The 15696-nt window shown below is 46.1% G+C and overlaps 2 protein-coding genes across 2 annotated transcripts in view; one reads left to right on the top strand and one right to left on the bottom strand.

Moving 5' to 3' along the window:
- LOC115080850 (coiled-coil domain-containing protein 106-like) overlaps positions 1 to 15696 on the top strand; it is a 65307-nt gene that overhangs the window by 33527 nt on the left and 16084 nt on the right. The gene's annotated exons all lie outside the window — the stretch shown is intronic.
- On the bottom strand, positions 5516 to 10622 carry LOC115080853 (zinc finger and BTB domain-containing protein 17-like). The gene is given in 3 exon segments (XM_029585302.1): positions 5516 to 6197; positions 6199 to 7661; positions 10073 to 10622. Coding segments are annotated over 2 exon segments (1593 nt in total). The 5' UTR covers positions 7615 to 7661; positions 10073 to 10622; the 3' UTR covers positions 5516 to 6020.

Raw genomic sequence — 15696 nt, 5'->3', positions numbered from 1 at the left:
GATAAAGCGAAACCAAGGAATTAAAAGAGGTTGGACGGCGGGGGCCCGAAACTGCAGCCCAAAAAAACAGAAGGATAGCAAGGCTTGCACAGTCCCTGTCACATTAATCCCAGCCCAACCCTGGAGATGTTTGGTCCCAAGATTGGGGATGATTTTCTTGGCATCTTTTTCTTTTTCCAGGCTGCTTTTATATCTCCGATTGTCCCGCTTACAGCACCATTCCGCTGTAATCATTTCCTTAATAAAGGAGATTCCCTCAAGTCTCTTTGGCCCTGGGTGTTTGTCTTGCTTAGATTGTAAGCTCTAGGAGCAGGGAATGTGGCTTACGTGGGTTGTTGGGTTTTTTTTTGCACGGTCCTATAGAAGTATTAAGTAGTACTGGCATTGACAGTTTTACAGGGATTGCCAAAGTAATACACAACTATCCAAATAAACCAAAACTATTAGCACATGAAAATAAAGTACATGGGAAAGTAACTGGTCTGGCGATCCTGGTACCAATCCATATTGGCTCTAGTCCGTTATAGAGCCACCTGGTTACTGGAGCCCCACTCCAGGCTTTGGACCTGATCCCCCCCCCCCCCCCCCCCATGGCCTGGTGCATTCTGGGATTTGCAGTCCCTGCTTCTGTCATCCCCCAAGTATTTTGCAGGGAATGGGGGGGGGGGGGGGTGAGGGAGGATTATTGTCAGAGATAGTTGAAGCTCTCTGCTTCAACGGCAGGGGAGAAGAAAAACTGATACTTCACGCATATCCAGCATAGCTCTCTGCTTCAACGGCAGGGGAGAAGAAAAACTGATACTTCACGCATATCCAGCATAGCTCTCTGCTTCAACAGCAGGGGAGAAGAAAAAAGGATTCGCACTCACAAAGCGGGGAGTAGCTGGCTTGTTACGGCGGTTACTACCCCAAACCAAATAAGCCTGATACTTCACTTTCAATGCATATCCTGCTTCAACGGCAGGGGAGAAGAAAAACTGATACTTCACGCATATCCAGCATAGCTCTCTGCTTCAACGGCAGGGGAGAAGAAAAACTGATACTACAAACATATCCAGCATAGCTCCCTGCTTCAACAGCAGGGGAGAAGAAAAACAACCAATAAGGGCTGAACAACACAGTCTGGGTAAAACAAATAAGCATGGGTGTAGCTTGCTTATTGCGGCGGTTACTACCCCTACTACCCATAACTAATCAAGCTTGATATTTCACTTGGTTGCAGCTCCATCACTGCTCTCTACATTAATGGTGGGGGTGGAAGGGAAATAGAACCAAAGAGCTAAGAGAAACAGATAAGTATGAGAAAAAAATGTGAAGCTTGCTGGGCAGACTGGATGGGACGTTTGGTCTTCTTCTGCCGTCATTTCTATGTTTCTATGTTTCTATAGTGCTTCTTTCTCTCTTAAACATTTTTTTAAATAAATCATTCATTGTAAATAAAGAGATGTAAACAAACAAACCAAAAAAAAAAATTAAAGTGATGCCTTTCTTGACTAGCTTTTAGGAGTTTCACCACAATATAAATAGAGGTATCTCAAACAGGGCGATACAGAAAACCCAGCGGGAGAGCCGGCGAGCGCCCGCTCTCCCGACGTGCGCCCAGGCCCCTCTCCTGGGTGCGCGATTCAGAAAAAAAAAAAATTCAAATGAGGGCCCGCGGTAAAAGGAGGCTGTCAGCGGGTTTGACAGCCGATGCTCAATTTTACCGGCGTCGGTTCTCGAACCCGCTGACTGCCACGGGTTCGGAAAACAGACACTGGCAAAATTGAGCGTCCGTCTTCTAACCTGCGGGCAGATTTTACTTTTTTTTTTTACTTTTTAATTTTTTTTTACTTTTGGGGCCTCTGAATTAATATCGCTATGATATTGTCGGAGGGTGTACAGAAAAGCATTTTTTCTACTTTTCTGTACACTTCCCTGGTGCCGGCTGAAATTAACGCCTAGGCGTTAATTTCTGAGAGTAAAATGTGCGGCATGGCTGTTAATGTGGATAAAGGTGAACCGGTAGATATAGTATACTTGGATTTTCAGAAGGCATTTGACAAAGTTCCTCATGAGAGGCTTCTAGGAAAAGTAAAAAGTCATGGGATAGGTGGCGATGTCCTTTCGTGGATTGCAAACTGGCTAAAAGACAGGAAACAGAGAGTAGGATTAAATGGACAATTTTCTCAGTGGAAGGGAGTGGACAGTGGAGTGCCTCAGGGATCTGTATTGAAGGAGTTAATAAACATGTGGATAAAGATGAACCGGTAGATATAGTATACTTGGATTTTCAGAAGGCATTTGACAAAGTTCCTCATGAGAGGCTTCTAGGAAAAGTAAAAAGTCATGGGATAGGTGGCGATGTCCTTTCGTGGATTGCAAACTGGCTAAAAGACAGGAAACAGAGAGTAGGATTAAATAGACAATTTTCTCAGTGGAAGGGAGTGGACAGTGGAGTGCCTCAGGGATCTGTATTGGGACCCTTACTTTTCAATATATTTATAAATGATCTGGAAAGAAATATGACGAGTGAGATAATCAAATTTGCAGATGACACAAAATTGTTCAGAGTAGTTAAATCACAAGCAGATTTCATTACCCATGAAAATCTTCTCCATTACGGGTACCTCCCCAACATCCTCTTCAGTAAACACCGAAGCAAAGAAATCATTTAATCTTTCCGCGATGGCCTTATCTTCTCTAAGTGCCCCTTTAACCCCTCGATCATCTAACGGTCCAACTGACTCCCTCACAGGCTTTCTGCTTCGGATATATTTTAAAAAGTTTTTATTGTGAGTTTTTGCTTCTACAGCCAACTTCTTTTCATATTCTCTCTTAGCCTGTCTTATCAATATAGGGGATCTCTGAAAGAGTGATGGGAATTGCAAGGGCTAGATAAATTAAATGAATGGGTAGACTAGATAGGCCACGTGGTCTTTTTCTGCCATCATGTTTCTATGTTTCTCTTACTGGTTGCCCAGCTTTCCCATGTGCTTGTGCTCCCCGCTCACAAACACTGACCAATAGAAGAGCTTTCCCTGCTGGCTGTGCTTTCTCTCACAAACTCTGACCAACAGAAGAGCCCCTCCAGCTGCCTGTCCTGTTTTTACTAGGCAGCCACTGAAGTCAGTGACCTCACTTTCCTGCCGGCTGTGCTCCCTCACAAACTCTGACCAATAGAAGAGCTCTTCCAGAAGTCTGCCTAGTTTACTAGCCAGACACAGAGGTCAGCAACCTCATTTTTCAGCCCGTTGTGCTCCCTCTCACAAACTCTGACCAACCAGAAGAGCTTTCACAGCTGGCTATGCTCTCTGTCACAAACTTGACCAATAGAAGAGTTCTCTCTGCCAGCTGTTCTCCATCCCACAGCCTCAAATGCAAATTGCAGGATAGACAGCAGGCACTGCCTGCATGGGACCACACTACCAATTGCTCTGCCTCTTTTACAGGCTGATACAGTAAAGGGCGTGGAGCGCACTGTTAGCCCCCGGTTGGACGTGCGTTTTCCACGCGCTATTTTTACCCCTTATACAGTAAGGAGTAATAGCGCGTGGAAAACGCACGTCCAACCCCCCCTGAAACTAATAGCGCCCACAACCTGCAAATGCATGTTGAATCAAATCACGGTGAACCTAGAAGATGTGGTAGGCCTGATTGACAAACTGAAGAGTAGTAAATCACCTGGACCAGATGGTATACACCCCAGAGTTCTGAAGGTACTAAAAAATGAAATTTCAGACCTATTAGTAAAAATTTGTAACCTATCATTAAAATCATCCATTGTACCTGAAGACTGGAGGATAGCAAATGTAACCCCAATATTTAAAAAGGGCTCCAGGGGCGATCCGGGAAACTACAGACCGGTTAGCCTGACTTCAGTGCCAGGAAAAATAGTGAAAAGTGTTCTAAACATCAAAATCACAGAACATATAGAAAGACATGGTTTAATGGAACAAAGTCAGCATGGCTTTACCCAGGGCAAGTCTTGCCTCACAAATCTGCTTCACTTTTTTGAAGGAGTTAATAAACATGTGGATAAAGGTGAACCGGTAGATATAGTATACTTGGATTTTCAGAAGGCATTTGACAAAGTTCCTCATGAGAGGCTTCTAGGAAAAGTAAAAAGTCATGGGATAGGTGGCGATGTCCTTTCGTGGATTGCAAACTGGCTAAAAGACAGGAAACAGAGAGTAGGATTAAATGGACAATTTTCTCAGTGGAAGGGAGTGGACAGTGGAGTGCCTCAGGGATCTGTATTGGGACCCTTACTTTTCAATATATTTATAAATGATCTGGAAAGAAATATGACGAGTGAGATAATCAAATTTGCAGATGACACAAAATTGTTCAGAGTAGTTAAATCACAAGCAGATTGTGATAAATTGCAGGAAGACCTTGTGAGACTGGAAAATTGGGCATCCAAATGGCAGATGAAATTTAATGTGAATAAGTGCAAGGTGATGCATATAGGGAAAAATAACCCATGCTATAGTTACACAATGTTGGTTCCATATTAGGTGCTACAACCCAAGAAAGAGATCTAGGCGTCATAGTGGATAACACATTGAAATCGTCGGCTCAGTGTGCTGCGGCAGTCAAAAAAGCAAACAGAATGTTAGGAATTATTAGAAAGGGAATGATGAATAAAACGGAAAATGTCATAATGCCTCTGTATCGCTCCATGGTGAGACCGTACCTTGAATACTGTGTACAATTCTGATCGCCGCATCTCAAAAAAGATATAATTGTGATGGAGAAGGTACAGAGAAGGGCTACCAAAATGATAAGGGAAATGGAACAGCTCCCCTATGAGGAAAGACTAAAGAGGTTAGGACTTTTCAGCTTGGAGAAGACGGCTGAGGGGGGATAGGATAGAGGTGTTTAAAATCATGAGAGGTCTAGAACGGGTAGATGTGAATCAGTTATTTACTCTTTCGGATAGTAGAAAGTCTAGGGGGCACTCCATGAAGTTAGCATGGGGCACATTTAAAACTAATCGGAGAAAGTTCTTTTTCACTCAACGCACAATTAAACTCTGGAATTTGTTGCCAGAGGATGTGGTTAGTGCAGTTAGTATAGCTGTGTTTAAAAAAGGATTGGATAAGTTCTTGGAGGAGAAGTCCATTACCTGCTATTAAGTTCACTTAGAGAATAGCCACTGCCATTAGCAATGGTTACATGGAATAGACTTAGTTTTTGGGTACTTGCCAGGTTCTTATGGCCTGGATTGGCCACTGTTGGAAACAGGATGCTGGTCTGACCCAGTATGGCATTTTCTTATGTTCTTATGTTCTTATTTATCCTATGCTTTCTTGAATTCAGATACCATGTTTGCCTCCACTGTGAGGCCGTTCCATGCATTCACTACCCTGTCTGTAAAGAAATATTTCCTAAGATTACTGCCGAGCAAACACACTGGAGAGGCACATGACTTGAGAATTCTCGCTTAAGACAGGTTCATTACTCTGTCGCATGTTGGCTTAACATCTTGCAAGAATCTAAAGACTGATAATCAGAGACATCAAATCGTCAATAAAAACAGCAAAGTTTATTGATTCCTCTACAAATAAACAGGACCACGTGCTTTATGGTGGTGGTAGTGGGGGGGGGGGGGGTGGATAGAGAATTGGAGGGGGGGGGGAGTGTGGAGGGAAATAGTCGAGGAAAAGAAGTTGGTAAAGGAGGCAGATAATGTTGGAAATTCTATCAACTTTAAAACACAAATAACATTCTTGTGTCTGGACCTTCCTCATCCTGCTTCTGTGACTCTGAAATGGGGGATTCCTGGCTTTAGTGAATGCCCCTTCTCCATGGTCCACGATAAAGGGGTCAACAACACATGGCATCCCTCAATGGAGAAGGCCAGGCTGCTGCTCTAGAAGGAAGGCGTCATGGCGTCAGAGGGAGTTAGGAGAGATCTAAAGAAGGCCATGTTTTTCAAAAGGTATCTTCCATGATCCTGTAATGTTGCTTTATTAAATTAGTATTTAGCATACGGTAATAGAAAAATAGAAACCACCTGTCAGTGTTCTGTAAGGTTAAAGGTCCGAGGGGCAAATGGGTGCACTCTCCTCTGTCGGTGGGGCAGGCGTGTCAAGGTGCTTGCGGCGGGCATGACGCTGCAGCGTGTTGCGTTCCCCAAAGCGCATGTGGCAGACCTCGCACTGGTAGGGCCGCTCCCCCGTGTGCACCCGCTGGTGGTGGGCCAGCTCGCCCTGCGTCTCGGAAGCTGCGCTGGCAGATGGGGCAGCGGTGGGGCTTGGCGCCTGCATGGGTATACTTGTGGCGTTCCAGGTGAGAGGTGCGCTTGAAGGCCTTGCCGCACTCCTGGCAGATGTGTGGCTTTTGCTCCGAGTGGGTGATGCTATGCCGCTGCAGGTAGGAGAGGTATTCAAAAACTCGGGAGCACACCGGGCAGCTGTACAACTTCCTGGGCGCTGCTGGGGCCTCCACCCAGTGGTTGGCTGCCTCCATCCCTGACCCTGCTGCCCTCGGGCCCGAAGACTTTGACTCCCGTAGAAACACAGTATAGGGCAGCCCTTTGCTGTCAATGAGCAGAAACCTGCCAGGCTGCTCTCCACGTTCAGGTATTGTTGGGGAACGGACATTAGACCTTGTGGTCCCCACTGCACCTGTGCCGCCCTGGTCTCCACTGTCCCTTTGGGATTTCTCCTTATAAAGTCTGATGGGCTGTATCCCTCCCATCTTCTGACTGATGAAATTTAGCCTGTCCGCACTCACGCTTCTCCTTGTCCCCTGACTCCCAGCAGGTTTGTGCTCCTGTGCCATCCTGGAGGAGTCCTCACAAGATAAATGGGCTATGCTGTCCTTCCTCAACAGCAAGGCTTGCCTGTTGACTCGGACACCCTGGTAGGCCTCACCTGCAGAAACCAAAGTTTCTTTGGCACTTTGAATTGCCATTTTGCCCTCACCATGATAAAGAGAGCTCTCCAAGGAGGCGACAGGATGCCTAGAACTGCTTGGCTGACCACTGCCCCCTACAAAGAGGGCTGACTGGTTCATGGCACAGTGGCCATTTAAGGTTTTCAGCAGGGCAGGGTGGCGGGAGATGGGTGGTGGGCCTTTAATGGCAGCAGCATTGGCTCCTAATGCCAGCACCCGCGAATTGGTTTTCTGGGGCAGAAATCGGCATGCCGGGCTTCTGACCTGACCTGGCCAATGTTTCATCTCCATGTTTTGCGTCCTTCCAAAGACTGGAACTTTGACAGAGTCTGTACCCCGGCTGTACTTAGAAACATCTATCTTTCCTCTGAGTATTGGGGTTTCTGGGCTTCCTGCTGCTCGCTTCCTTGTAGCACTAGAGGGGCAAGACAAGACACCTATGTGTTCTACCCCTGGCTTCCTTTCATCTGTGTACTTTGCATCCCAGCTGAGGGTAACCCCGCAGGCTGTTGTGTACCTGGCCTGTGCCAACATGCCATTTGGCTTCCCAGGGTGCCCTGCCACATTCTGGCGGGTCATAGAATCTTCAGACACCTTCGCTGTCATGTCACTGGCAGGTTCCACTACAGAGTTCGCTGGATGAGGCATCGTTACCTCGCTGGCTGCAAGCTTGCAATCCAACCCAGCTACTGGCCTCTTGCTCTGCAGTTCCTGTGTGTCAAGATCCATTCAGTAGGAATCAGAAGATCACTGGCATTTCTGCACTTTCAGTGCACCTAGGATTAATGAACAAATAGCAATATGTTTATTTAGTGAGGGGAAAAAAAAATATAAGCCCCGTTCAAGAAACAGATTTAATCTGTTTTCCTGCTACCTGCTTTCTAATCTGCAGGCAGCTTCAGAAAGTCACCTGCCCCTCACCACCTGAGAGGTAAAGCCTCTATTTGGCTTTCCCCTTCAAGGTGGTGGGTTCTCTGCTAAGCTACCCAATGCAAGTTCTTAATGCTTCATCCAATGCATTCTGCACAAGATGCTGAATGGTCTATATTGAAGAGAAGCATGAAATCATCATACTCGAGCATCCCACCCAGACATTGTTGTAGACTACTCAAGCAGGTTTTGACAACCTAGGCCAAACCTTTTAGGAGCGAAGGAAAAAAAGAATGGATGTATTTTTATTTTTCCTTTTTATTTCAAAAAATGTATATTCTGCTTATATCTAAAAGTCAAAATTACATACATAATAAAAACATATGTAACAAGAACATAAACAGTGTACACAAAAGACTAAAAGCAATAAAAAAAATATAAAAAGAAATTGAAAATGTGAACAATAAAATATAATAATAATAAGCATAAAAAGGGTAAAAATAAAAAACAGCTCAGAAAAAGCTGATTGCTTTGATTGAACATGTCCCTAGATTGGTTATTAAGTTAGACTAGCTTCTTCCCTGTCTTCCTAGAAGTCGTTTTGTTTCATGTTTTTTGCTTTGACTTTCTTTGCTCTCCCCTCCTGCATTTCTCCCCCTTGCTGTTGCATCCCTTCCACCAAGCTCTCTTCCCCTTTCTATTCCTCCTGCCTCTAATGTAGCCCCCAAGTGGCTCTGACGGTGGCTAATTGGCCATGGCTGCGGCAGCACCTCCACAGCCCTGGACCCTGCCACCGCAGCAGCTCCTCCAGTCCCAGCCTCAGCGATGGCTCCCTTGGCCCAGCAGTGGTTCTTGCTCTGTGGCTCCATGGCACTAAATTTAAGCTCCTGGGCGATCTAGTACCTAGGATTTGGGGATTTTTCCAGCCCTGAACCCACTGTATTAACATAGTGATATACTGCCATATCACTATAGCTTAAGATGAAGGGGGAGACCAATAATCCACAGTGTGCAACCTTCTACAGCTGAGTCTCTTGTGGATCCCTAGTGGTGATCCAAGATAAGGCCAACAGGAAACAATTCCTGTGCCCTAGCGGAAGAACTGCCACTCGTGCTCCCAAATTGGTCTCACTTTGGACTAGTGGCGAAAATCTTAGGTTCTCTCACAAACTACTGTTTTGACTTTTTCAATTTTTTTAAACCAAGTTATAGTCACTTACCTTCTCTCCAGTTAATACTCCTTATCTCCCCTCCCCACGCACAAACTTGCTAAGATCTGCAACTCATTTCTTCTGAGTAACAGGTCATATGCTTTTGGTTATGGGGAAGGGGGCATAGATCTTACCCTCATTTTCTCTTGCCCTCCCCTCTTGCCTTCCCCTGATTGATTGCCCTGGAAGAAGGGCAGAATCCTCTGAGGCTGGACCACCATTGCAGCCACTTGTAATATGCAGGGATCCCCACTTACCCCAAACAGTCAAGAGCACTCTGACCCACACTGGCTCATGCCTCTTCTCTCTATATACCAATGTCTGTGAACAGACACAACCACTAATTTTTAAAGGAGATGACGGCCTGGCTTTCCTAAATGGTAATCCACCACAGAGGTGGCTGCAAGGATGCACAATTAAGCTAAACAGTGGTATGGCAAGGAAACAAGTATAGCTAGGTTTTAAAAAAATGGTTTGGACACACTTCTTGAGAACAGGTCTATGAACAATTATTAGGCAGACAGGCAGGCAGGTGGGTGTGTGTGTGTGTGTGTGTGTTGGGGGGGGGGGGGGGGGTTTGCTACCTCTTACGTCTCGAATTGCACAACAGGGAAGGGATCACCTCATTGGGATCTGAGGGGTATTTCCAAGTGACCCAGACTGGAGATAGGAAGGCTGGGCTTGATGGGCCATAAATCCCATCCAGCACAGCACTTCCAATGCCCTTAGGATCTATTACAAATCTAAAAGCTTTGGGAATTTTTTTGGAAACAAAAAGGATTTGTACTGATCCAGCTCTTTTTCTAATAAAAGGCTGCAGCAAGAGTTCCTCCATGCCTGCAAAGCGCTTTGGATAAAGTTAGCAGGAAAGGCGTGGCATGAAACCAATAGCAAGCTTCCCTGTATGGACACTGAGCAATGCAGCCACAGTCTCTCTCTCATGCACACACCCCCCCATATATACAGTATGCATTCAGAAATACACACAAAGAAAGCAAGCCACATGCACACGAACCTGAGAAAGGCTGCACAGAGCAGAAAAGCTGCATTGCTGTTTGACTTTCTATTCCATTTCAGCCATGCTCTGATTAATTAAGAGTATTTACCATTCTGTCTGTCAGTGCCTCCTCTTCTCTCTCGGGGGCTCTTCATCTCTCACTCTCCCCCGGGTACAACGGGGAAGCAGTCTTCTGGGTCCATTTCCTATGCTGTTCTTGTTTTCTCTATCTCCCCCACCCCCTCCCTTTTAACAAAGAAAAATGTTGCAGAGGGCAGGGAGGGGAAGAAAGCATGGGGGACCAACAAAAGCTGAGAATTTCTTACTGCTGCTTGGAGTAAAGGAGGCAGAGACATGGGGAGAGAGGCTGGCATCGGAAGCAGAAGGGGAAAAGTTGGCTTTCATGCCATCTTGCCTGTTTTGGGTGTCCCCCAGAAAAAGGGAAATCTTTGCAAGCTTCTGAAGACAAGTGCTTTTGTCCCCCTGTCTTGTTGTTTTTTTTTTTTTGGGGGGGGGGGGAGCAATGCATGTGTTGTGGGTCTTTAAAGTGCGGTAGAGGGAGGGGAGGAGATGCAAAGCTGCTCGCCCACCCACCCCTTGTTCCTTCCTGTTGGCAATCACTGCCCCCTTTTTTTTTCCCAGGAGCTGCTGCAGGAGGGGTGGGAGGCAGTGTTGCAGGGAAAATGCTCCGGCTGGCAACCGGTGCCCCAGCTAGAGACAGGGAGGAAAAAGGCAGGGGCACTCGCAGGAGACAGACAGACCGACACAGCAGAGAGGAAAAAGAAACAGGCTTTTTTTTTTTTTTGCCAGAACAGGCTGATCCAAGTCTTGGGTTTTACTCAGCCGCCTCAGTGCATGCATAAACTTGTAGTTCTGAGTTCCCTAGTACCTAACCCCCACCCGAAAGGGGTGCAGTGGCCGCAGTGGATTTATCTGAATCTCGGTATGTGCAGCCTCCTGCCGCGGACTTTACAGTCAGATTTCGGAACGATGCCGTAAATAGGAACCCCACCCCTTAAGATCCACAAGTATGTGCATGCGACCAGGACTGGATCTGCAAGATCCTGCCAAAATAACAATGGAAACACCTATATAGATCTCACTTGAAAGGATAGCAGATGTGTCTACATGAAATTGCATATCAATGTCAATTCATAAAAGAATGACCATCATACCAAGACTTTGATAGGCTTATCATGCTAGGTTGCAATTTTGCCCATATCAAGTGCTTATATTTTTAATCATCAGTCATTCTTGGTTTAGTGAGGGACCTCCTCTCACTACAAGTGTACCCCAAACACTTTAATCTCCTTTTTGGTTTAATTTAAAAAAAAAATGTTTATGCACTTAAGATCATTTATATAATTTGGACAACAACACATCTTTAAAGTTGTCTTCAAAAAAGTAAATGGGATGCTGATTGAGAGATGTTCCCACAATGTTGACTGTTAAACTCCTGACATTGCAATGTTTCGGAAGATAAAAGAATCTTCCTTCCTCAGGGGAGAGATGAATCGTTGTTGGAAATAATTTCAGCAAAATCCCATATTTTCAAGTGAGATCTATATAGGTTTTGAGTATAGGAATTCTTACACTTCTGGGTTTCATTGTTTAGAGAAACATAAAAATGGAGCCAACCGGGTACTCTCCCATGCGTGGAGACAAGATACAGAAAAAGACAGATCCCAGCACACCCGAACATGCTGGTCCAGTCCTGGTTTTTGCCTCCCATTGCCTACAGGGAGTTGCAGTTCTTCTGATGGGTACTACAAATCCCAGCATGCAGGAGGGGGTAAAAGCAGAGACTGGATCAGCCTGTTGGGTTGATCTGGGGTGAGGCAGCCACCTTAGTATAGGCTCTAGCAAAAAAACCCCAAACAAAAACACAGAACATAAGGGCTAAAAAAGGATTTTAAGGTCCATCTAAGTCTGCCAAATTGCATTCTAAGTGCGGTATCACAGACCCCTTTCTCTCTCCACCAGTTAACTTCTGGCTTTCCCTTCCTTTCTTCACAGCCAGGAATCCTGCAATCATATTTCAAGCTTTCTTGAAACCCATTATTGCAGGGCTTCCCAAACCTGTCATGGGGACCTTACAGCCAGCTGATGTTTCAGGATATCCACAATGAATATGCATGAGATAAATGTGCATACCATGGAGACCCGCTATATGTAAATTTATTTCATGCATATTCATTGTGGATATCCTGAAAATCAGACTGGCTGTGAGAACTCAGAACAGGTTTGGGATAGCCCTGCTTTATTGTATTCAGCCTTCATCTCCTTCCTTGGAAAGCCATTCCATGCTTCCACCACTCTTTGCAAAATATTTCCTGATGCTGATCCTGAATCTACCTCCCAGGACCTTCATACTGTGACTTATTCTAGTGCATTTTTTACGCTCTCAATACAATGTTTGGTTCTAGTGTTTGATTCAAATCTTTGGGTGTATCTGAATGTCTCTATTATATATTCCCTGTTTCTCCTCTCCTCTAAGCTAGGGTGTTCATATGTAAGTCTGCAGGTCTTGTCTCGTAGGACCTTTTGGTGTACTGTAGACCTTGTACCCTTCAGAGAAGCCTGCCTGGTGGAGACAAACATCAGAGGCCAAATTCAGGAAAGCCTGGGATAAGCCCAGAGGATTTGTAGTCACAAAGAAGCAAGGGGGAAAGCCTACAGCAACACCCCAGGAATGATATTGGGCAGACCAGAATAGGCCCTATGGACCTTGTCTGCCATCACATTCTGTGTTAGCTTTACTCACCAAGGGACAGAGTTTCTGAGAACAGAATTTAGGCCACTCATGGCTTTAATGCATTACTCACACCCACTCACTCAGTGCATTCTGGGATCTGTAGTGTTGATTTCAAACAAGTGAGGCGGGGACTACAAATACTGCATTGCACTGGGGATATAGGGGTAAACCTCTCCCCTCCCATACCCCTAAAAAAAAAAACCCCCCAAACCCAAGACTACCCATCAGCAACCTCACTTAACTTCCCCAGTTTTCATTCCCTCCTCTCAAATTGCAGGAGACATTGCTACCCCCTGTGCTTTATGTCTTAAAACAATAGTTCTCAACCTAATCCTGGGGACACACCTAGCCAGGTTTTCAGAACAATGAATATGCATGAAATATATTTGCATGCACTGCTTCCATTGCATGCAGATTTATCTCTTGCATATTTTTTGTGGATATCCTGAAAACCTGACTGGCTAGGTGTGTCATCAGGACTGGGCAGAGAACCCCTGTCAGAGCACTGTAGACACAAGTGTCCTACATCAGAGGTTCCCAAACTTGTCCTGGGGGACCCACCCCCCCAGCACATTATGTTTTTAGGATCTCCACAATGAATATGCATGAAATACATTTGTATGCACATATCTCATGCATATTCATGATGCAAGTCTTGATCCTCTGTCCTAGAGAAAGGACCAGGAGGCCCAAATTAATTACTGCTCATGCCCTTAGACACCCAGTGTGACTGATATCAGCACTTGGCAGGCTGGTGGAGAGGATGGGGAAGACATCTGGTTTCATAGGGCTTTAGAGATAATGGGTCAGGTAGCTGGGGGGGCGAAGACTGACACACCTCCAGGGAGGAAGGAACCATTCTCCAGTCTAGTGGGGGGAAGAGGGAAATTAAGTTACTGCAGCTTCATGGGGCGCGGGCTCCTGGTGCAAAAGGAGGAAAGGGGAGCGAGGAAGAGAAGGAACCATTTGCAGGTCCTGGGAAAAGGAGGAGGGGAAACTGGAAAGAACCATTTTTACCCCCTCGGGGGGAGGGGGGGGGAAGAGGAAGGGAGCGGAAGGAACCATCTCCCGCCCGGAAGAAGGGGGCAGCTGAGAAAAAGATAAAAAAAAAAAATAGACAGGATGAGAGAAGGGACACGTGATCTCTTTCTCCCCTCCCTTCCTCCCCTCGAGTCTCCCCCCCACTCTTCAAGCGCGAGCCGTGCGGTTAGTGACGGTTGGGGGGGGGGGCACCGAATGAAAAAGTGGCGCGCGCCTGCGCAGGCCTCCTACCCGCCTTCTTCTCGCGCGCGCAGAGCACGTGGCCCATTCTTTTTCACAGACGCTCGCGCCCCCCGCAAAGGCGCGGGAACTGGCGTTAAGAACCGCGATAGTTCGGTAGAAGGGAAGGGGATGGAGGATGTCCTCCCCAACCATCATCCCCCCGCGTCTGAGGGCGCAGGCTTCCGTTGCTTCGCCTTCTAAAGAAAATCGTTCCAGCTGCCCTGTATGTGGGGCGCTGGGCGGTCAGGTGTTTCTTTTTTTTAATGGCGCTTGTGCCTGGGGGTAGGATGGTGGTCGGCTGCTTGCGTTGGGGGGGTTGATGCAGGCCCTGGTTTAATCTCTCCCGCTTTTCCCCATTGCACCTGTGGGCTTGTAATGCCGGTTTCTTTCCGCAGGCAGGAACCGCACACACCATAGCTGCAGCAGAGCGAAAGCCTGCCCTGGACCTGGGGCTGGCGGCAGGCCCTGTCTGTGGATGGTTGAGATAATCCCTGATCGGGGTCAGTGCAGGGTCGGGGGGGGGGTTGGGTCACCACCAGAATGTGTCCTATTGTACCACTTAATATCAAGGCGGTATTTCACCATTGGTATCACAGTCTTCCCTGCCTCCCTGGTTTGTTTGTTTTTTCTCTCTCCAGGGGCACACGGGTGACAGAATACAGGATAGAATAGGGTACATTAAGATTTCCCCATAGTTTAGCCTGCCGGTTTTGTGTTGACCGCTTGATTCTTTAGTTTCCATGTACCCGCTGACTCCTGCATTGCGGTAATATTTCTTGGTAGAAAGGTCCTCCTGTGGAAGTTAGTGTGGGCCACCTGCGACTCTCTTTAATAGTCATCTACCCCCTCCTGTGCCATAATTTGCAGGAGTAATGTCTCACCTATGGAGAGCACAAGTCAAGGAGATAGCACAGGTCACTCTGACTTCACAGCCATCAATCACAAGCTCTCTCTGGCAATCAGGATTTTGCTTACCCACTTACTGGTGGGGAAAGAGGGTCTTCACTCTGATTCAAGTGCCCCAATTGCTTGACTGAATGGTGCCACTTGCAAACTGTTACGTTGGAGCCTAAAAATGTTTCCCAACTTTCAAGTTTGAAAAACCTTTGACAACTCAATAATGTTCTCTCTTTTTTAATGAGGCAGGTTTATTTACCTTGGTTCTATTTACCTTGGTCATTCTTTTGTTATCTCAGTGTTAATCTCTCTTTTGCCTTCTCTTCATTCCAAGTTGCATTTTATCCCTGTTTTATTGTAACTGCTACCTTATTCTTCTATCACATGTTAATGTTTTTAAGTTATTAAGTATTTATTCTGTTGTCACACCTTGTTATTTGTAAACCGGCATGATGCGACTCCCATCGCGAATGCCGGTATATAAGAAATTTAAATAAATAAAATAAATAAATAAATGTCCTTCTTCCTTTATCATATCTACCAGCCTTGCCCTGCCACATCTCTGTCCAACTAGTGCCTCCTTCCTCTCCCCCATCTATCTCTTAAATGAGAGTTGGTTGAGGGAGCAGTAACTGAGTCTTAATAATTGACCTTGGATAATGGGGGGGGGGGGGGGTTGCTAAATGGAGCTCTTCAGGTATCCTCCTTTGCCAGGCATCTCGAATCACATCACCCAAGCTAACACTATACCCCCAGCACCTTTAGTGCTAAACCAGCATCAGTTTGCCACCTTCATAACACTGCCCTCATCAATTCGA

This window comes from Rhinatrema bivittatum, chromosome 19 (genome assembly GCF_901001135.1).
Source record: "Rhinatrema bivittatum chromosome 19, aRhiBiv1.1, whole genome shotgun sequence".
NCBI lineage: Eukaryota > Metazoa > Chordata > Amphibia > Gymnophiona > Rhinatrematidae > Rhinatrema > Rhinatrema bivittatum.
Note: the sequence above shows the minus strand (reverse complement) of the source record. Positions and strands in the feature narration are given on the sequence as shown.